Raw genomic sequence first — 21,694 nt, 5'->3', positions numbered from 1 at the left:
AGGAAAGTCTCCCAGAAAAAAACTAGCCTCACAGTATGGATGGAAAGATGCAGTGGAATTAGAAAACCTGAGACAAGTTAATCACAAGGCAAGAAAGGGAAGGGGCAATCTGGAGCGCCAAATAAATTGGCAGGAACAAGCCAACAGAAGTATCACATAGTTATGGTTGAAAAGTAAAAAATGGTGCAGAGAATGCTTTCAATGTATCTTACACCACATAACTGAATGTTTTATCTGTCAGCATAGATATACAATAAACTGAAATGTATCTACCACATTGTGGTGAACAAATACTTTTTCATGGATTACATTGCATTCGCCTTTTCCTTCTGAAGCTACTAAGTTTCCAGAAGCAGGCCTCTGGCCAACTAATAGTGTTTTTTTAAAATAAAGAACAATCAGCACATCTGTCTCTCTGGGAATTCTTTTATTATACCACAAAAAACAGTGTGTTTTCCCATGTGACTTGCAAAAAAAAGTTTCCAAGGGGAGAAAACAGAGACAAAATCCAGCTTCAAAATAAAGTCCCATGACAAAAGGATAAGCCACTTCATGTCATGCTACATTCAAGTAGTTAGCTAACAATTAATCACAATAACTGAAACATTTCTCCCACACTCATTTTCACTCGAGAATACTAAAATGCCTACATAATCATATTAAATGTGGTTGTTTAAAAGAAAGTATCAGGTAGATAAATGATGACTCACAATCATCTGTCTTCACTTAAGAGTCTTTAAGAGTCTCGTTTAGTGGGAAAATGCTTATCTTGAATGTTGTAGCAAACCTTTGAAAAGAACTATGAAAAAAGTGGCCAGAATCACAACAGCACATTCACAGAAGAAACAAAAAATACCAGCACAACTCCATGCAAATCAATGTACTTATCTGTAGTACTGCAAATCCTAGAGTCACTGGTATTTTTTTATTTCAAAGCATATGAGAGTAGGAAGTTGAAAAAAATCTACCACAGTTTCAACATCTTTTCTTTATTATTTTTGTCATTCTACACAGAAAACAAGAGGGTTCTGTTTTTAAACACAAGTGAAAAAAAAATCTTTGAAGGAAAGTGTAATTTTCAACACTTTTCTGAGCAAGTCGAAGTCTAAACACAATGTAAAAATTTGACAATAATGATTATCTAAACTCTCTAAGTTCCTAAATTTATTTTTTAAAGGTTGCAGCCCAAACATTACACATTTCCAAAGAAGACTGATTCAACATCTACTAGAACAATAGTACCTCATCTGATGGATCTATCCTGTTCTCAGTTTTCATGGCAACATCTCAGAAGAAGTCTCTAGTCAACGGAGGCTGTGGAAAATTACACAGCTGTGAACCCCACAGCCAGGAGAATGAGACAGTGCTCATAAGGAGTATGGATAGACCTTCTCAAAGAAAAAGGTATCATGAAATGCTATTGCAAATCTTTCACTTTAAACGTATGTTCCACTCCTGGACCTTGCTTTCTCTCCCATCATTACAGCCCAACAAAGAGTATATTCTCCAGTATACACATTTCTGAGAACCAGCTGAAAGGAATTCAGTGACAGATGCTATCCTGACAATAAAGATAATGTAAGAACCTACTTAACTTCAGAAAAGAACAAAAAAAGCAAGCAGATTCACATTTGCATTCAGATGATGCTCTTCAAGGCTGGAGAGTGACAACTCTTGCCACTGCAGACCAACTTGAAAAGGAAGCATGTCATTTTCTCATGGTGACACACACAGAACAATGGAGTCAGGTCCAGAAATACCAAGCTACTCCCAAGCAGGCTGATATAGCCACACACCTCTCATTTTTTTCTTTCACAAGTAGACAAGATGTTATTTCTTGCCATTAGCACCTAGTCATGTTTCAGAACTGGCCATTTTCCAGTCTCTCCAGGATACCCAGCCCAAGCACGGTCCTTTGATAAGATTCTCAGGGAATTTCTGTGCTTGTAATTAGCACAGTTGAGACACTGAATGAGAACATCTGGTTTCCAGGGTAGCAGCACAGTCTAGAAAGCCTCCAGTTTGCAAGAAATGTGACATATTTTCAGTTTCCTGACCATTTCAAGAGACTAAGTTTAGAAACACCCCATAGACCAGATATCACAGAATTATTCAACAAATGTCTAAAAGCCACAGATTCCATTCCATTTGCTGAACACGTTTGGTACCAACTGTTCAGCTGAAACGCATTTAGTGTTGTGAGTAGTTTTAAATATACCTGCTATGTCATGTATTTCCCCAACCCCTTCAAGAAGCAAGGCTAAGACACGCTGCTCAAGAGGGGTCCCCAAAGCTTGCACAGTGCAGATTCTTCCAGTAATGAGGAAGTCAGACAATCATGGAGAGGCAACAAGAAGAGGAACAGAATGACTAGGAAAATGCTGACAAGAGAAACAGATTTTTAATTTATCAACTGTAGTTTCAATTTAAAGGAATGGACTTCACAGCTGCTTTTTCAGTGGATATTACATTTATGTGGACCACAACTATTTGATAGTCTACCACCATCAGCAACGTTTACTTCTCATATCTGTGTGAGATTAACACAACAAATTGTGTCACTATCCAAAACCCAGAACAGAAATAAAGTTGCACAGAGTTTTTCTTTTAGGGTGTAATTTGGGGAAGGCATGAGTAGTTTTTACTTCTTGAAGAAAACATTTACCTTGTAATATAAAGAATTTGTGTAAAAAACCCCACATTTCAGAACTACCTTCTCAGTATTATTTTAATAAGTGCATCTTAACTTCCTTTTTCTGCAGAATTGTTCAAAGTTAGGGGCAACAAATACACTTCAGGATAAGATACCTTTTTCCTGGATGGCATTCGATAGCGCACATTTTTCCAGAATGTTGTATTTGCTGAACAAGATTTCTCCGAGAAGTCCCCTTTCCATTGGATAGCTCCATGTTTTTGTTTGATGTATTTGATTGATTCTGGCATGCTTGTGTAGTCCTGTATTTCATCCATTTCTATAAGAATCACTTGAATCCCATCACGGATGAGAGCATTATACATAGCTAGTTGTTGTTCAGAGGTGTCTTCTAACAGGCAGCAACTAGATGTTTCTGATCCCAAAATAATCATCAGTCTCCTGCTTTGCTTAAGGGTTTCATCAGCAACACTGACCACAGCTGTAAGTAATGAAGGAACAATCAAAGTTTGCATAGAAACTTTACAACTGATATAAAATATTTCTTAATTTTAAAATTGCATATATACGGAGCAGTGGCTAGCTCAGAGGACTGGTAGGTTTAAGATCTCCCAACTGTCATTCATGATTCATGATCCATTGCATGAAATTCCTGATAAAAATTGTTTTCTTCAGTCCCCAGGAGCAGATATCGTTCAAAGAACTTCAACAATATTATTAATGCTGCTGAATTCTCATTTGTTCATCACTAAAAAGAAAGTACAGACCCTCATAACATCAGAACAGAATTTTTCGTAAGAAACAAAAAAAATTTAAAATAAAAAAAGTCCATTGGACACAGGGAAAAATTACCCATTAAAAATAAACAAATACAGCTTCGTTTTCCAAAAATAAGTGGTTTTTAATTGTATATATAATCTTCTAACCTGAGAATAATGTGTCAAAAGACAACCTATTAACTCTACTGATTAAAGCATACCTTCTCCCGGTAAATCATCCCTTCCTAATATAAAGAGATTATATCCACATTGTTGTTCTAAAACATCAGGGAGTATTCTACGAACAAAGGTTTCCAGACGACAGAAGCTTCTGCCTCCACTGCTTTTTGTGTACAGGACATATGCATCATAGATTTTCCCATCTAAAACAAATACAAATGTTTATATTAAAAATCTAAAACCCAGCAACATGCCTTTATTGCAAGGTTTCATTTTGGACTGTTTAAAGATAGTAATGAGGGGCTGATTCACCTATCTGACAGAATAACATCAAAGCACTAAAATGCTCTGCAAAGCAAAAGAAAGATGATCAACCACAGAACCTGACCTCTTTTCCCATCATGGGGACGGATGTGCCAGCAAGTGACCTGGATGCAGGACCTAGGACCTCCAGGAAGGAGCCCCCAACCCCAGAGGTGCCAAGACATTAAGAAAGTGTCATCTTGCAGGACTTTCTTCACCACCTCTCCTGAAACAAACTCAACAGCAGTTATCTCCACTTCTGACTAACCACGAGAGAGAGTGGAGAATGGCAAGTCTTTCTTGTAATAATTCTGTGAGGGAAAGGCAGGAAGAAGAAAAGGCCAGAAGGCAGCTGAGGTTTTGAGAGTTAAAATCGCATAATAAACAGGAACGAAGGAACCAAACCAAAATCAGCTTTAGCTCAACAAGCTACAAAACATAGCTTCTTTGATTTTTTTTTTTCATTAGAACTCTATTAAAGTGTTCTGGGAAAACTGAACTTTTAACCAGAAGTTGAAATTACTTTTCTGTGAAAACATTTAGAACAGCCATGAGTAAATGTTAACTATCTCAATGCACATAATCATTTACTTTCAAGCTATGGGGTAATTCAGACAGTCTAACTCTGAGGGCTGCCAAACAAAATATCTATAATTTTGCACTTATTTCAATTTTTTCACACCTGTCCAATGTTTTTATCTACACCACAGCAATAAAAACATATAAGAACAATCACAGAATAGAGAACTAGCAGCATTTTTTCTCTTTGGCATGTAACCATCATAACTAACAGAATTTAGAAGGAAAGTGTTGTAAAAGAGAGAAGTCGGGGAAAAAAAAAAACCAACAAAATTAATCTCTGAGAAAATGAGAGTCTGATTTTCAATATAAATATTTAACGCACATCTTTAAAACAGCTAGTTTACAGGATGTAGCTCTGCTGACACCTATTGATCATCATCAGAGTGACCATAAATCTACATGTAAAGAAACTACTTTACAGAAAAGCAAAAAGCAACGTGCTAATTTGGGGAAAACCTGGAGTTCTTTTTGACCTATCTCACCACAACTGCCTTCAATATTATGCAGTGTTTATTACCTCAACTGTGATTATATATTTTACCCATATGACTGAAAAAAATACCCCCAAAATATCTTTATGCATATCTGAAAATTCCTCAAGGAAATTCCACATACATTCTACTAAATAATCACATTATTGCTTAGAAGGAATGGCAAATGAAAAAAACAATAGGCTAGTTACACTAACATACCTGGTCACACTCACATACCTTCCTTACTTGCAAAGGCACAGACAGAATTACGGTACCAAAGCACCAAGTCAATCTTGAAAATCTTGTAGATTATTAAAGTAATAAATGTTAAAATTAACAAAGAGACAAGCCCTCCAGTCAGCCATCTTCGTATATCAGGAACTGCACAAAAATATAGGAAGATTTTTTTAAAATGCTGAATTAGTCCCACTCTGATCTTCTACACAAATGTAACACAAATTTGAGTACCATATTTTTCACCTCCATCTACCTATTATTTTAATAATGATAAATACAGTACTACAGTGCCTCCTCCCCTATGCACAGGTACATGCATACATACAGCAAACTGTAACCCATCTGTCTTCTGTCAACATGATATATGAGGATTTGGTATCAAAACCCCTTCTGGGGAAGTCAAGACAAACACAGGCCTCAAAAATAACAGTATTTCTTACCTCTGTGTTTTAATATAATATATGATGCAACCTGCCCAAAGGCATTTGAAGCTTGACAGACAAACGGTTGTTCATAATCTTCACTATTCACTTCCGAAATTATTAGCTTCACAGAATGCATAGGCCGTCCATCGTAAGAAGTTTCCTCCCTATCCAATAGGTGACAAATAGAGCCATAAAACCACAGCCCTTTCTGGAATGGCTTCATCATTAACAGCTGCAGCATGACAATGGTTGTTTCCATCTTCAAATGTCAACCACACTTCAGAATAGATGAGCAATTACATTATATGAAGGAAACCCAAACAACAGTGGGCCTCTTACTGAGGCGCTATCTTATCTGGAGCTGTCTTTTCCCAAAGGAATATAAGGTTTCTATAGCCTAAAGTACAAAAATATACCTTACAAACTGAAGCAAACCCTTGTTATGGGCTTCCCACCCCCTTTAAGAGTAGGTGGAGAGCCCCAGTGCTTGGTGACAGAGAAATTCCACAATGTGAAATGACACAGAAAGAGGCCCTGGTACAAGGGTGTCATCTTGTAGTAAGCAACTCTGGGACATGGAAGACATCAAAGGTGGTGACCCACAGCAGAGAACACCAATTCATAGTGTGATTCCGGCTGCAGGCAGTGGAGTCTAAACTGCTGCTTCACCCTATGGATCAGAACATACTTGTAGCAGCTAAAGCATCAGGCTGCACCATTAAGAGACACAGATTATCCCCCACACATTGTACAAGGGCACAAAAATGCTCATTATGCTGCACATTCAGTTAGTCATGTGTACCATGATGTGTGACTGATGTGTGAACTAAGCAACTTTTAACCACCAGCAAAATGAGGGATACCACTACCTTGTTAACAGTAGACCTCAGATGCAAAATTAACTAACTAGCCTACTTAGCCAAGCACTATTCTTTCCTGAAAACTTATTCTAGTTACCATTTAAAATGCAAAATAAAGGCTTGAAATATATCATAAAGGGCATATATAGGACCACATGAATCACTTTCTGAGCAACAAGTTACAGTAATTTGAACACTGTAACAAGGAATGAATGAATCAACATCACTAATGCAAATGATGAATGGTTGCAAAGACGACCATTTAAGTGCTAGGAAGTACAAAAAATAATATTGATTTTATGATATCAATTCAGTGACCGTGTGCCTCTGCATTATGGTCCAATTGTTTATGGCATTACAATTCTCTATGACAGCAATTTTACTGTCATTATACAGTAATATTACTTTTGTATAGGGTTTTCTCTTGGTGAGCACTCAAAGAATTCAGCATTTTCTTTCCCCCTTTGTTTTATGATGAGGACTTATTTCTCACAACTATATTCTTACTTTGAAGGTATCATTCTCATTTCTTCATCAGTTTCTCGCTCATAGATAGTGCTTGAGAATTTACAAAAATGATCACATTCTTTCTTCATAGCAGCACCATGAGATGAGGGCTAACAAAAAACCTGCAATTTTTAGTTCCCAACTTGTCATATCTAAGAAACTTTCATATTGCCTTCTGCTCCAATTTTCGTTGCCTTTTCAAGTCAGGTCTACTTTCTTCTCCCCTAACTCCATTCAACCTGCTTTTCACCCTCACCTTATCTCTCAGTTGCCCTTCTCATGCTTTACTCAGTCCAAGTCCGCTTTCCTCCCAAACCCCAACTCATCACTGGAAATCTGTCTCCCTTTTCACCTCTCACCCCACTAAGCTTCAGTACAAATGTCCTCAACAAAGTCTTCTATTAGGTCTTCTCTAATAGTTACACTTCTCTAACTCAAGGCTCTTAAATCTGGAAGTCTCAATTTCTCCTGTACAGAGAAATTTCTCCTGGAAGTCTCAATTTCTCCTGTACAAAAGCACAGGTTTGACCTCTTGCAACCTTTCAGAGAGGCAGATGTGAAGGGAAAACAGAATGCAGAAGAAAGAGACAGTCTGAATATCATGTGCCTGGACATGCTTGATTCAACTGAAAGAGGTCTCTGCCAGGCCAGAGCCTGCTCAATAATAACTGTATTAGGATTATGAGACTGTAAGTCTACAAAACACCTTTTTCCATGGTTGGAAATTAAGACAGATTTTTACAATGACCAAAAAGAGCACAATCACATGTGAAGCCCATGTGCCTACTATGTTTCAAGTTTCTACTTCAAAGCAGAAAATGAATTGGAGGAGGCAAGCATTAGAGTTTTTAAAAAGAAAGCTATTTAAGCAAGTGAAAAATGTTGCTAAATATTTTAAAGGCAAAGGGCGAAAGTTCCACTTTGGTTGCCAACATGGTATTTTCTAATCTGAAAATATACTTACTCATAAGGACTTGCAAAAATTCTGCTCATATAAAATACATCAATATACACACCGTTGCCTGTCCAAAACACCTCATACCCATCAGCACCTGTTGTATTGCAATCCACTGTAACCTGTGAGCCTATAAAATTGTGTTACAAAGTGAAAAGTTAATGTCCATACTCTAATTAAAGTCTATAAAATTCTGTTCACAGATTCCCACACAGACCAGCTAAGGATGGTCCCACACCCTTTCAGAAAAGTTATTCTAACAGAGGGTCTATACACTCAGTGATCTGAAGGTTCAGAAAGAGACTGGTAGCATGGAAGAGGTTAAATCCAGGAAGAAGATGCCTCTCCCTGGCATCACTTTCCCCGCAGATTCAAAGATGGATCTGTTCTTAGAATCTCTTCCAGAGTGATGGAAAGCAACAGATGTGACAGAGAATCACTTGGGTTCCCTATAATTTTCTTCACATCTGAGAAACTTCTATATGGGTTTCCAAGGACTTTGGAAGCAACGTGCCTTGTCTCTTTCCCTCTCACCCCCAAACACTCCTCCTTCAGAAAATCAACATAGAGAAACTGAGCTGGTCACTGAACTAGTTGTCAAAAAAACAAAAACAAAAAAACACAGAATAGGGCACTCCGCAGGATACAAAATAATATTTTCTTATAGAGAAAACTACTTACCAAGTTCCACTTCAATGGAGTTGTTTCTTGGATAAGATATTTCGGGGGGCTTTTTTGGTGGGCTCACTAACCAAAAGAAAGAAAGTTCTTTTCTGAAAACCTGGGGCAGCTGTAGCCTGTTCTATGCTCTATAACCCAAGTACAACCTAAAAAACCCCTGTCCTATGGACAAGGTTGTCAGCAATTTTATAAAAGACATCACTCAATACTGAAAGTACCGTATCTCAGGTAGTCGTTACTTCTGACTTGAAGCTATGCTATTCTTTGCTCCACCTCTTCCAAAATGTAGTGCCACAAATCTCTACACACTCATGGTGGCCTGACTGTTCCATGGCATAGAAACCCTGTAATATTGCATGCACAGACGCTGAGAAGGGTATGGGTAAATATCTACAGTATTACCCCTCTACAATCTGAATAGCCTGTCACCCAGCACCCCGCAGATACAAACTGGAGCCAAATATTTAGGAGTGCTTGGTAGGCACAATACTTTGTGCATCTATTCTAGACTCTTACTATTATAACTGGGAAATATAATTTCTGTACTCTAGTTAAAGTCCTTACAATTCTTCCCACAGCACTGTCTATAAGGAAGTACAACACCAGTGGCCCCTTTTAGATGTTTACATTAGGACTAGATATATGACACTCTGGAAAGCTTATTTCTCCTACAGGCTACAAAGGGAGAGTAATCAACAGGCGGAGATCTAGACATCTACATTAAAAATGTGTCAGCGTGGTTAAATGAATCCCAACTTGGAGGGTCCCTGACTGAACACACATACCATTTCCAGCTGTCTCATGCAGCTGTAAGGCATTTTAGAACATTTCCTATCAGATATTCAAAGTTCAAGGAAGTTTCTCCAAGAGCACAAATAAACAAAACAAAATCATAAAGCATCCCTTTTGAGCCCCCTAGAGAAGCACACAGGATTGCCCCGAATATATCCTTCCCCTTCTGAAAACTGGGCCTGCACTATTGTTTGGACCCCAAATCACCCATTTTAGTGTTGACTTGCTCAGCTGGAGACTTTAAAAACAACTGAGCTGCCTTCAGTCATTTACGGCAAAGGAGTGATATGATTTTGCTTCTACTGAATAGTGGAAACTGAAATTACACTGAGAGAAGTTCTAGGGACCGATTTGAAGACCAGAATGATCATGTCATCTGATCTGACCTTATGTTCCTCATATTTTGTTTACCCACATCATATACATATATGATACATATTCATATCATATATATACATACACACATATACACATACATATGTATGCATATATATACACACACAGACAAAACAGGCAAGATGAAAAGAGACCATTAAATAGTAATGCAATCTCTTAGTAAACCTGAAAATATCTTTCATCAGCTGGAATGTAAAAGCAGCATTGGCATTTCATACCTTGATACAGCACAGCTTTTTCAGTGATCCAATATCAATCTCATAATGCTGTGCTAGCAAAGGAGTTCGTGTTTTACAGCTAGGCCTTCTTTTATATTTTTTTGTTGTACTGGTGGCCCCCTGACATAAATCAGGGTCTATTGAGCTAGACACACAATATCAGAGATCAGCAGTTCTTGTGCTGAGGAGCTTAAAACCAAAAACAGGAGAGACAAAGGTTTGAAGGAAACAGATAGGACACACAGAGTCAAGATACTGCTACAATTTGGGCTGGTTTAGTTCACTGTTCTTGCAGCAAGAGGATAATGTAAGAGAGAGAGAAGTAAGACAGGCAGGACAGAGGGTGCAGCTACAGCAGAAAGTATTGTGCCTACCAAGCCTTACAGGGCACCTGTTTAGGGACCTGAGTAGATAGTCTGGGCAGCAAAGCTTTGACATACTGCAACTTTGAACAGGGGAACCAATCTTCAACACAGTGGCAACAACAGACAAAAATATATAAGCTCTCAGTCAGCATTTCTTTCCCTGATGTTTAGGTAAAAACTAGTAGCCCTAAGCATGTCTATCCACAAATTGGTTCTTTTAGCTTTAGTCTTTAGAAACTTGGACAAAAATTTGGAGTCATTGTTATAAACACAAACACAGTGAAATTATCTACTTACCTTCTACAGTCAGACTGACATCTCGTGAAATATTATATTGTCTTCCATTGTAGGTATATGTTGTTTCACATGTATAGTTTCCTTGATCATGTACAGTCACATTGAAAATGATAAGATGACTGTTCGAGAAGGCAAACCTTTCCCCTTCCAGCAGCTGGCAGTCCTACACGTGTGTAGAGAACTCTGTTAATGCATATCACTATCTCTTTCCATGGTTTGTCTCTAATGTAATCTGAACTTTCAATGGCCACAGCATAAGGATGGATGCTTTGCAGATGCTGAGGAAGAGCAAGGGGGGTGGAATAAAAAGCAAAACATAATTCATTTTGGCTCTGAGTTTTTAATTCAAAGAGACTCCAGTTCATTTCCTATAGAAAACAACTTTCAATTTTAGAGAAATAAGGAAGTGAAATGCAAGGGTCAGGATTTGTAAAAGTATGCATTAATGAAGACTCACTTAATAATTAGACTTAATTTTTTAAAGTATTTAAATACCCTTGGTACCATATGGACTGCACGGGCATGAGGCACGAATGCTGCAGAAGGCACTACATTCTTGTAACAGAAAGAGCCTTTAAATAAGTCTGAACAATATGAAATGGCATTTTGTGCTGGTTTTGGCTGGGATACAGTTAATTTTCTTTATAGTGCTAGTATGGGGCTATGTTTTGGATTTGTGCTGGAAACAGTGTTGATAATACAGGGATGTTTTCACTATTGCTGAGCAGTGCTTACACAGAGTCAACGCCTTTTTCTCCTTCTCACCCCACCCCACCAGCAAGTAGGCTGGGGGTGCACAAGAAGCTGGGAGGGCTGACCCCAACTGACCAAAGGGATGTTCCATACCACATGGTGTCATGGGTGATGGAGCCCTGCTCTCCTGGAGATGACTGAACACCTGCCTGACAATGGGAAGTAGTGCATGAATTCCCTGTTTTGCTTTGCTTGCATGTGCGGCTTTTGCTTTACCTATTAAACTGTCTTTACCTCAATCCACTAGTTTTCTCACTTTTAATCTTTTGGTTCTCTCCCCCATCCCACCAGGGGGGAGCGAGCGAGCAGCTGGGTGGGGCTGAGCTGCCAGCTGGGGTTAAACCACGACACATTTATTTAATGGAACAATACTGAGCACATAATGGCCATGCCATCTCTCGCAAATGACATACTAAAACTGTTTGCACGAAAGAAATTCACGACAGTGTGTTTTGCTAGCAGGTAAAAAGATGCCACCTGGTGGATACATGGGTCAACATCTCCTACATCTAAGCTGAATTTCTACCCTGTTAATCAAAAAACCTGTATACACCTTTAAAAGATAAAAACTCTTAATCCTCTCCCAATTTGTTTTAAAAGCATTTTTCTCCCATTTACAATAAATCTTTAGTTTTTCTCTTAAAATTCACAAACATCAGTGATTTCTATTTTAAATAATGGATAGTTATAAGACAGTACAAAACACAGCATTCTCACCTTATACCAACGAACAGGCTGAATATTCTTCTCATTCCTAAAATAATCCAAGTGTGGACAGACAACCTTTGCAGATGATACTGTAAATACCACCTCCTCTACAGCAAATTTTTCATTTAAGCATAAACCATCAACCCTCTCAAAAACTGTTACTTTTGTACACATTTTCCTGCAGCTTGTCAAATTCCTGCAATTAATATAACATAATTAAATTAACCTATTAGGCATATTTTCCAATTCAAAAATATATGGTATTCTTTTTGGAGAAGAAAGAGAGGATGAGAAGTTTACAGTTTCTCTAATAGATTTACTTTTGCCTACTAGGAAAAAGAACCCAAAACTAGATTTACTTTCCCCAACCTAAAGTTAGTTTTTGTGAACGCACTCTCCCTTCTTCATTAGTATTTCTCTTACCCCCCAAATTCTACTTGCTTTCTAAGTTATTCCCTTTGCAACTCATTTCTGTAACAACATAATTTTTTTTTTTAACTTTCACCTTATGACACATTCATAATCTCCAGAATCTTCTAACATTGCAGGAAGAAACCAAATTAAATTCTTCTGCTGATGAATTCGAGAAAGTTTGTCTCTAGGCACAGCTGTCTGGTTACCAACTTTATACCATGTTAAGTTGTAGTCTCCACTTTTCAAGCTCTTTTCCGGTGAACATTTAATAGCGAGAGGCTGCCTATTAGGCACAAGAATGTGCTTCAACATCACATCATAGGCTTCACATTTCTCTAAAGAAAATAGATAAACATTAAAGAAAACCTCAAACACTGTAAAAGGATATACTGAACTCATTTCTTGATTACATTTACAAAGTTCGTTGGAGTTTTCACCTCCATTCTCGAGTCATCTACTAAAAATACAATTATAATCCCTTATCTTTACAGTTGATAGTACTCAATGATACACAGATATATTCATGCCACTGAAATGAAATGCTGTTTTTTGAATGCAAACTTTACACTCAGCAGAATCTCTTCGTTTGCAGCAGACTGTCACTTGCATGTTTTAGTTCAGATGCAAATTACTAAAGCACTTGTATTTCTCCAGTCTGTTTCATGTGCATGTACATAAACGCACACATGCACACACAGATTTCACATCTAATGTCTTTATTTGTTAACTTCACTTAACTGTAGTCAAAGTAAATCTTCAAGACAGACTATGGTTTCAGTACCCAAATGTCCTAAGAGGACACTGAAGTTAAAGTTACTGTTGCACACATATTAAGTTTGCTATGGAAATTTCAACTCACCCTTCATTTTATGAGCATTTAGAGAGGAATTATTACAAGCACTTACAAATGAGCTTATTTTCTTTCATCCTGACCTAAGGAGATTCATACAGGAAAAGAGCAACACCATGAGATTTTTTTTTTTTGGTCAATATGACAAAAAAGGCACCAACTCTGAATACCATGGTCACTTTCCTGAGTCAGTATTATATTTATCTAAAATTCCTTGTTTCTTTACAATATAAGAACAGCCACACCGAGTCATGTTTCTGTGTAGCCCAAAACCATGTCTCTGATAACAGCCAGCGGCAGATGTGAAAGAAAAGAGAGTAGGACACAACAAGTGGAGTAATACTTTGCTTTCAGCCCCCTTCTTTCCTCTTATGTTCTGCATGAAAAACCATTCACTGGCTTTTATCATTTCTCTGGGTATCATGTATTTCTTGTTATGAGAAATAGCAAAGTAAACTTTCCCTCATCTGCCTAGTCTATGGTATTTACAATTTTATAGACCTCCATCACATCTTGCCTCAGTCGTCTCTTTTCTTTACCTCATTCATTTAATGACTTCTCATATGGAAGCCATCCCATATTAGACAATGCTGTCACTCATCTCTCTACCTCTTCTGATATAGTCTTTCTGAGACGGAATTACCAGAACTTCAGAGTTCAATTGATGCATATTCACCATGGGGTTACAGAATAGCATAATGAAGCTTTCTGTTTTCTGCTCTACTGCTTCCCAAAAATTCTGCTTTTCTGACCACTGCTGATGACAGAGTTAATGCTTCCAGAGAGCATCCAGAGATGTCAAAGTAGCATTTTTCCCAAGTGGTTATTAACTAACTTAATGCTCACATCACACACATATAGTATACAAGTTTCTGCTATAAGTGTATGATCCTTCCATGTGCCTCCACATCCATTTGATTTTACTTATTGACATTCTATCACTAAACCATTCAATATCCAGACATCCTCTTCATAGTGAGCATTAGTTTTGACCACCAAGGGATAATTTTATATCAGCCACAGTTCTCACCACCTCACTATAAATCTTTTCCAAATTACTTATCAAAACATTGAATTGCTCAGATATCTGTATTGAATGCCCCATAATAGCTTTGATGGTTATGAAATGCTGTGGCCACAGGAACCAATAATCCTTTTCTGCCACTAAATGCTAATATTCTGAAATAGTGTCTTTTTTTTTTTTTTTTACACATTTCTTGCCTCAGTTTCTCTGAAATCCCCTTCCCACAATGCCCTTCATTATTTCCATGGAGCAGGAAAGAATTATAAGGTATACACATAACTAAACAGACAATAGAACTCTCTGCTGTTGGGAGGAGGGCAGCCAAATAATCACCTTTTCATATGATTACTTACTTAGCCAAAAAACAGACTATCCAATGGATTGGTGAACCTTGCAGCTTGTCCATCCATGGGAAAAAAAAAACACAAACCAAACCAAAACCAAACCATTTCCAACCAACAGGCTTGCTAGAAACTCAAGGAATGGAAATTCATGAAGTTTTTCTTTTAACAGTCTGGAACTGCTGCAAGATTACAGGTGGAATGACAAGATTATGACAGCAACTCATTTGAACCATCTGAAATGTTTTAAACATGAACTGGATTGTTGGTTGACAGCTGAAGGGCAGAAACAAGCAGTTGCAGCTGAGTAGCCTCAGTAGAGCTGAGGCTAAAATTCCATCTGAAAGCAATAAAACACGTTTTTACTGTGAGGGTGATCAAACACTGGAACAAGTTGCCCAGAGAGGTTGTGGAGTCCCCATCTGTGGAGATACTCAAAATCCAACTGGACATGGTACTGGGCAACCTGCTCTAGCTGACCCTGGGGGGGTCAGGGAGGTTGGACTAGATGATCTTAAGAGTTCCCTTCCAACCTAAATGATTCTGTCATAAGATAGTACATAAAATATCACGTATTGTATGTTTTATAGGTTCCTGCTTTTAGGACTGTTTAAAAGAACTGATTGGCATGCACATAAATTTGACTTTTACAGCCATTTTCACAGAACATTAGTATTACTTGTGTGAAAAAATAAGTTTCAGAGCAAGACCTTCCATAGCTACCAATAAACTTACCTGCAATAATTAAAGACAGAAATGCTGTTGTGATATGACACAAAAACAATGGTTTTGCTGTCATGTTTCCCTGCAGAAATGGAAAGAAAATCTTCAGTTAGTGGTTTCCAATATAAACTTCCACAATTTAAAGCCAACATTGGCATTACACAGTTTATACAGGAATTACACAGTTAATACAGGACACGGGAAATGCAGGAATTGTCTTTGGCTTGTTTTGAGCCTGTTACCTGCTTGTTTTACCTGACAGTTCCTAATTATTATACCAGAAGAAAAAAAATGAGTGAACATTTCCTATTCAGCTTGTCAAGCACTCAAGATTTTTTACATCTGTAGCACACTCCTCCCCAGTTCTTGCTTTCCCAAGCTACAGTCTTAGTCTCTCTAACTGTCCCTTAGATGGAATCCGATTTCATATTTCTGACCATCTTTGCCACCCTCTTCTGTACCATCTCCAGTTATGCTACAGCCTGTCTGAGGTGGAGAAGGGAGAACAGAACTTGCATACAGTCTTCAAAACATAGGTGCACTACGGATTTATAAACTAAAACAGTGATTTTTTTTCTGTTTTTTTTTCCTAATAATTTCTAACAATCTATTTATTCTTTGAGTACTACTGAGTATTGACCTGATATTTCCATGGGCCTATGTAGTAAAGTCCCAAGATCTCATCATTGAGTGTTAACAATCAGGTAAACCCAGTCAGCTGCTGAGCACGTGATGTTAGGATTTTGCCCATATGTTTTCATGTTAAATTTTCTTTACATTTATCTACAACAAACTTCCACTATTATTACCCAGTCATTCACTATCATGACATCCTTCTGCCACTCATTGTAATTAAAACCTCTGTGTTCTAGCCTGAACAGCTTTGTATAGTTGGCAAATTCTGCCACTGCAACAGTTTCCCTCTGTCCAGATCATTAAAAATATATGCTGAGCAGAAGAAAGTTGTTTGGGACTCCAGTAGTGATCTTCCTCCACCTGAAAAACTGAGCATTTTTCTTTTACCTACTTATTTATACACATGAGAATAAATATATTATGGCAGTCTGGCTTCATGGACAGCCTCTGCTGAATGCGTTTTAGAAATTAAGGCAGATTGTATCAACCACATCTCCTGTATCCAATGTGTTTATGTACATGTGTACAATTCTAACACACTCCCTAGCATGAGAGCCATGACTTCCCTTTACAAAAGTCACTGTTGACTCCTTCCCTACATAATTTATCTCCATTTCCACTGGTTCCATTCTTTAAAACAGTCTCTACCCAGCTGCCTGCTGCAGATACCAGGCTCACTGTTCTCTACTTTCCTGGCTCTTTTTCAAACACTTGGGGAGGATAAAAAAAACACTTAGCACTTTCTGATCTTTTGGTCCCAAAGCTGCTTTAAATGAGACATTTACAACAACAGACCACAAGACTGAGTATCAGCCAGTCGCGGTGCTTTGTTACGGATCATTTAATTCTGTAACTGCCTTTTACTGACTTTTCAATTTGAGACAGATCCTTCCATTGAAGATTAGCCATAAGAAAAGATACTGGCACTGAAATCCATGCTCTTCCAAGATGAACAGAAATGCAAAAAATCCTTTTTTTTTCCCTTGCTATGTTCATATCTTCCCATAGCCCATCCCATAGGGTTTTTTTATAGCCGAATGATCTATTGGCTCTCAGGACTCTTTGGTAGGCTTCTTATCCCTAACATGTTTGGAGAAGGATCTATTAGTTGCATGCCTCTGACAAGTTGTTCCTTAACTTGGCCTGCTTTACCGCTTTTTTTTCTATTCAGCCTACCCCAGTTTTTACTGGGGTAGGCTGAATAGAAAACTGAAGGATGAGCAGGAGAACCCCATCCTGTTGTGAAGAATCTTTAGCTGATCACCAATTTCTACAATAGTCAAAGACAACACTTCCGGCTCCTGTGTCTTACTTCACCAAACTGACTTAGAAGCGTGCCATATATTGAGTCATCTGCACTGCTTCTTGCAGTGCCTGCTCTCTTCCTTCTTCCCCTTTTCTTCCCTACTTCCTCATTGCAAATTTCCACTCAAATTACCAGGCAGGTCTTTTCTTGCCTAGCTGTAAGAAGGAATGAGTCCCTGCAAGAACGCTGAGCATAAAAAGAAATACACAAAACTTTGAAATCACTAGAGGGGGTTTATGTGTGTTTGTACAAAAGCTCTAACTTTCTTCACTAATTGTGATGGACAGTAACTCTTAAAATCCCTAGTTTTCAATTTTAAAGAAGATGAAAATATTATAATGGAAATAATTTAAAGAGAAAATGGGACTGAACAGACTCCACTTATGACCCGGTATTTTCTTTATGACTTCTCTGAATCACTGGTTTTTTGTAAGCTCTGTTCCATTACAGTGTTACCTTACTCTACTGTTCTGTCTCACACATGCTCCCTCAAGTGGTTTTTTGCCCCTATCAGTAGATTCAGTACATAGTATTTTGCCATGTTCTGAAAGAAAGTCTTCCAGAATCCTGCTTTGCTATAAATTCAATGTTCTTTCTATCTATTTAAATTTATAATTTGCCCTTTTGCCAACATGGAAGACCTGCAAATATATATCGCCCTGTGTAAAACCATACACATGAACTGCTCTGAGGAGACTCCCTCTTGTCTCTGACTTTTCACAATGAAAAAACTTCCATTTTTGTGGAAGGTATACCCAGCAGCAAAATTAGGCTCTGCTCTGTGCATGCATTCATATAATTCATGATGAAAATAACAAACATATGACTGCAGAATCAAGTGCAAATGTTTTTCCTACCACATTCTGCCATGATAAACAGGTAAATTTCTCCCTTTTCCCAACCATTTCATCCACATCTTGAGCCTGCAATCGACCTGTGGAGCTTTACCACTAAGGACAGAATTCAGCTGGAGTTATCTTTGCCCAAATTTTCCAGAGGGGAAAAAATTCCACGTATCTGAGGCCATGTCCATAAAGTTTCACCCTAAAAGGAAATATTTGTATCAATTTAAGATTAAAAAAAAAAAAGTGTCTGAAAGAGGTCTTCAATGATACACGCACCCCAATTACAATTGCAGCATCCATAATAGCACATAGTAAAGCATAATTCTCATTATTCTCATTAAAATCTGTCATTAAATTGGTACAGCCACCTTTTCCTCTGCTCTCTAGTCCTTTCAAAGTTGGTCTACTGAATTAAAAAAAACTCTAGGCTCATCAGAACTTTGAAGAATCACAGCTTTCACTAATTTTTGCACACTTGTGGCACTTTCTCTTTCAATGTCTTATTCAAAAACATGGACAGATTAAAACATGCAACAGTCCTGTTCTCAGAATTGAGAGAACTGACAGAAAGTCAGAGTATCACACCATTTCTTTTACAGAAGCCCATGAACATTTTAAATCATAAAACAAAATAGATATTCATATTACCTTAAACGCTTCTCTTAACTGCAAGGTACACCATGCCTCTTCAAGAGAGCTTAATCAAGTGTCTCGCTTTTGATCTAGGAAAAATGATTACAACAAATACATATATTCCTTCGGTGTTGAGGCATACCTAACTGGTGCTGAAGAGCTGGCTTAGCCACGCCGTTGGGATGTAGTTACAGCACTGAGACTATCTCGATAGCCATTTTTCTGTGTGAACAGCTGACATCCCTCACCAGGTACGGCAGCAAAACATTTTTCAATATTCTTCATTTAAATTCTTACGTATTCCTGGAAACATTGACTTGAAAGGGGCTGTAGCTCCTCAGCGGTGTAGGAACCGCGCTGCAGTCACCAGCCCGGGCGCGCTGAGGAGACCGTCCGCAGGGCGAGGCGTGCCGGTCGCCGTGTGCTCGCAGGAGACCAAGGCGCCAAGATTTACCTTCAAAGACAAGGTGCTCTCACGCTTTCTCTCAGAAACCCAGCCACGTCGCACGCACGGCTGGCAGAGGAAAATCCTGACCTTTTAAAAGAGATTTCACTCCCACTCCTAAACTGCCCCCAGCCCTCAGGTCCCCCAAGAGACATCACCGCGGCCTGAGCCACCTCACAGCCGCAAGCACGGGACATCGGGTAGGCGGCCGGCGCTGAGGGAAGGCGGGTTCCCTCAGGACGGGCCAGCGCCTAGGGGAATCCCCGCTGCTGCCTACCTGCTGCGCGGCTGCCGGCCCGGCCCGGCCCGGCCCGGCCGTGCGGGGGCGGAGCGAGGCGGGGGGAGCCCCCGCTGCCGTCTCCTAGAGAGCCCGGGCAGCCCGTGAACCGCGGCGCAGCTGCTGGCCCTCGCCCCGTCGCACAGGCGGCTTCCCCCGGCTGCCGCTTGCAAACCTGGGTGGCCCCGCGACGGTGAGGTGGCCCCGCGTCAGAGCTGGGCTGGGCCGGGCCGGGCCGCGCTGCCTCGCCTCGCCCCGCCCCGGAGCAGGGCGGCAGGTGTCCCGGCGCAGGCAGGCAGCGCTGATCAAACCCAGGCTGCCAAAACTGAGGCGTTTGAGCGAGAGCCGCTCTCCGTTCAAACAGGCAGGCGGTGGCGCCAGGCGAGGCGGCCGCCTCACTTCAACCACCGCCTGACCCCGCCGCCCGAGCCGCCACCCCCCCGCCCTTCCCTGCCGCGGCCAGAGCTCGGCCTCCGCCCCAGGGCGGGCGCGGGGGCAGCTGGCAGAAAATCCTCCAAGTAAGGATTGCAAGATTTGGGGTGACTGACTTTTTTTTTATTTCTGTAGTACGGGCAGCTGCAGACTTCCCTAGCTGAAGAGACCGTGTCACTGGAAGAGAAAGGTCCCCTCAAGGCTACGGAGCCCGTTGGCAGGAGCATCTCGGCGACCTCGACAGTCTTACTAGCGTCTTCAACGGGCTACTCGGTCTAAATTCCCCAGGCGGCCACATGTCACCGAGATACTTGGCCCTGAAGCTTGAACATACAGGTTTAGTCCCACTTAGTTCCTCAGTTTTTACCTACAAACTCAACAGCTACTAAGTAGCCCTGACATTTTAGCAGTTACTTAGCTTGTGGCTGTTCTGGGAACAGTATGTTCGCTATATCCTGGTGTTTCTTAGTTCTCTGTTTCACTCGCATGTCATGGCTGGAGTTGGAGTTCTTCAAAGTAGAAGTTCTTCAAATGTAGTGTGGTGAACACAGAATCAGATGTGGGCATTTTTAAGGCTGCGTTGTCACTTAACTTGTTGACTAACTACTAAAATAGATAGTAAGGCAGAGGAAAGCTCTTTCTTAGGTTCCTCCCAAAGTAGGCAGCAGTCATGGACCTTTTAGAATTATCAAGGTAGATGTTCTCATTGTTGTTAAAAATACATCATAAACACATTTGCTAAGCAAATTACAAGTATGCTGCAAAAACTGTGGAGAATAATCCAGATATGTCCTGCTCCTTCCACCCTGATTTTTCATTCTATTTCTGGTACTTCTTTCATTCCACTTTCTCATCCTATTGTATTTACCAAATGGAAACACATTCAACCATCCTGCCCACCATGTGGTAGCCACAGATAAGCAAATATGAGAGATTATGCCCTGCTATGCCCGCATATATTGTCCTCCATCAATGCAAGGTACGTAGTGCTGGCTGGAGGCATGCTGTAACAGCTCCAGACATTATACTGTTGGGAGGAACGCAGAGAATGAATTCATTCCTGGATCAGCAAAGGGAGCAGGATTTATGCAGTCAGCTAGTCTCTCTTCGGTCAGCAATTATATCCATATTTCATTTTGGAAATATTTCTTATTAACTCAATACATTAGGTCAAATAATTTTTATGCAAGATTTCTAGTTTCTGTATTGTTATTTTGCACCACCAACAAACATCTATGAGTTTAAATCTGATTATCATAAAGGCAAGTGAGGTGTTCCCTGATCTGCTCTACTACATTTTTCTAGAAGCACTGATTTTTTAAAAAATCATTTTTGAAGAATTCTGAGACATACACACTAAAGGTTCTGCTGTATGCAATATTTTTTTTTTTCTGATATCTTCATTATAATACCACTAATAGTGAAAAAATGTCTCCGGTAAAAATGTTTCTGGTATAAAAGGTGGTGTTAAACATTACTAAAATGAATAGTTAAAATGAACTATTCAGTCATTCAACTACTCAGTAACTGATGTGAATCAGAATTTAGAAAAACCACCTTATAGTAAAGCTGAAGGAATGTCAACTGAAATGACTGTGTTTCATGAGACAACAAAATATACAGAA

General features: G+C 39.4%; 1 protein-coding gene across 3 annotated transcripts in view; it reads right to left on the bottom strand.

Annotated features, from left to right (window-relative positions):
• LOC140646193 (interleukin-1 receptor type 1-like) overlaps positions 1-20,043 on the bottom strand; it is a 38,869-nt gene extending 18,826 nt beyond the window's left edge. Inside the window, exons 1-14 of one of the 3 annotated variants that reach the window (XM_072849757.1) lie at positions 19,638-20,043; positions 18,931-19,004; positions 18,295-18,481; positions 15,508-15,577; positions 12,649-12,892; positions 12,153-12,339; positions 10,683-10,845; positions 8,615-8,680; positions 7,943-8,063; positions 5,627-5,775; positions 5,187-5,330; positions 3,980-4,120; positions 3,633-3,794; positions 2,809-3,134 (exon numbers count right to left, since the gene is read on the bottom strand). In XM_072849757.1, coding sequence (XP_072705858.1) covers positions 2,809-3,134; positions 3,633-3,794; positions 3,980-4,120; positions 5,187-5,330; positions 5,627-5,775; positions 7,943-8,063; positions 8,615-8,680; positions 10,683-10,845; positions 12,153-12,339; positions 12,649-12,892; positions 15,508-15,577; positions 18,295-18,342 — 1,821 coding nt within the window. In that variant the 5' untranslated portion in view covers positions 18,343-18,481; positions 18,931-19,004; positions 19,638-20,043. Of the gene's footprint in view, positions 1-412; positions 3,135-3,632; positions 3,795-3,979; positions 4,121-5,186; positions 5,331-5,626; positions 5,776-7,942; positions 8,064-8,614; positions 8,681-10,682; positions 10,846-12,152; positions 12,340-12,648; positions 12,893-15,507; positions 15,578-18,294; positions 18,482-18,930; positions 19,005-19,637 lie in introns of those variants that run through there. The other 2 variants (XM_072849758.1, XM_072849759.1) reach the window with 2 other exon arrangements.
• Positions 20,044-21,694: the final 1,651 nt, after the last annotated feature.

This window comes from Ciconia boyciana, chromosome 1, assembly GCF_034638445.1.
Source record: "Ciconia boyciana chromosome 1, ASM3463844v1, whole genome shotgun sequence".
NCBI lineage: Eukaryota > Metazoa > Chordata > Aves > Ciconiiformes > Ciconiidae > Ciconia > Ciconia boyciana.
Note: the sequence above shows the minus strand (reverse complement) of the source record. Positions and strands in the feature narration are given on the sequence as shown.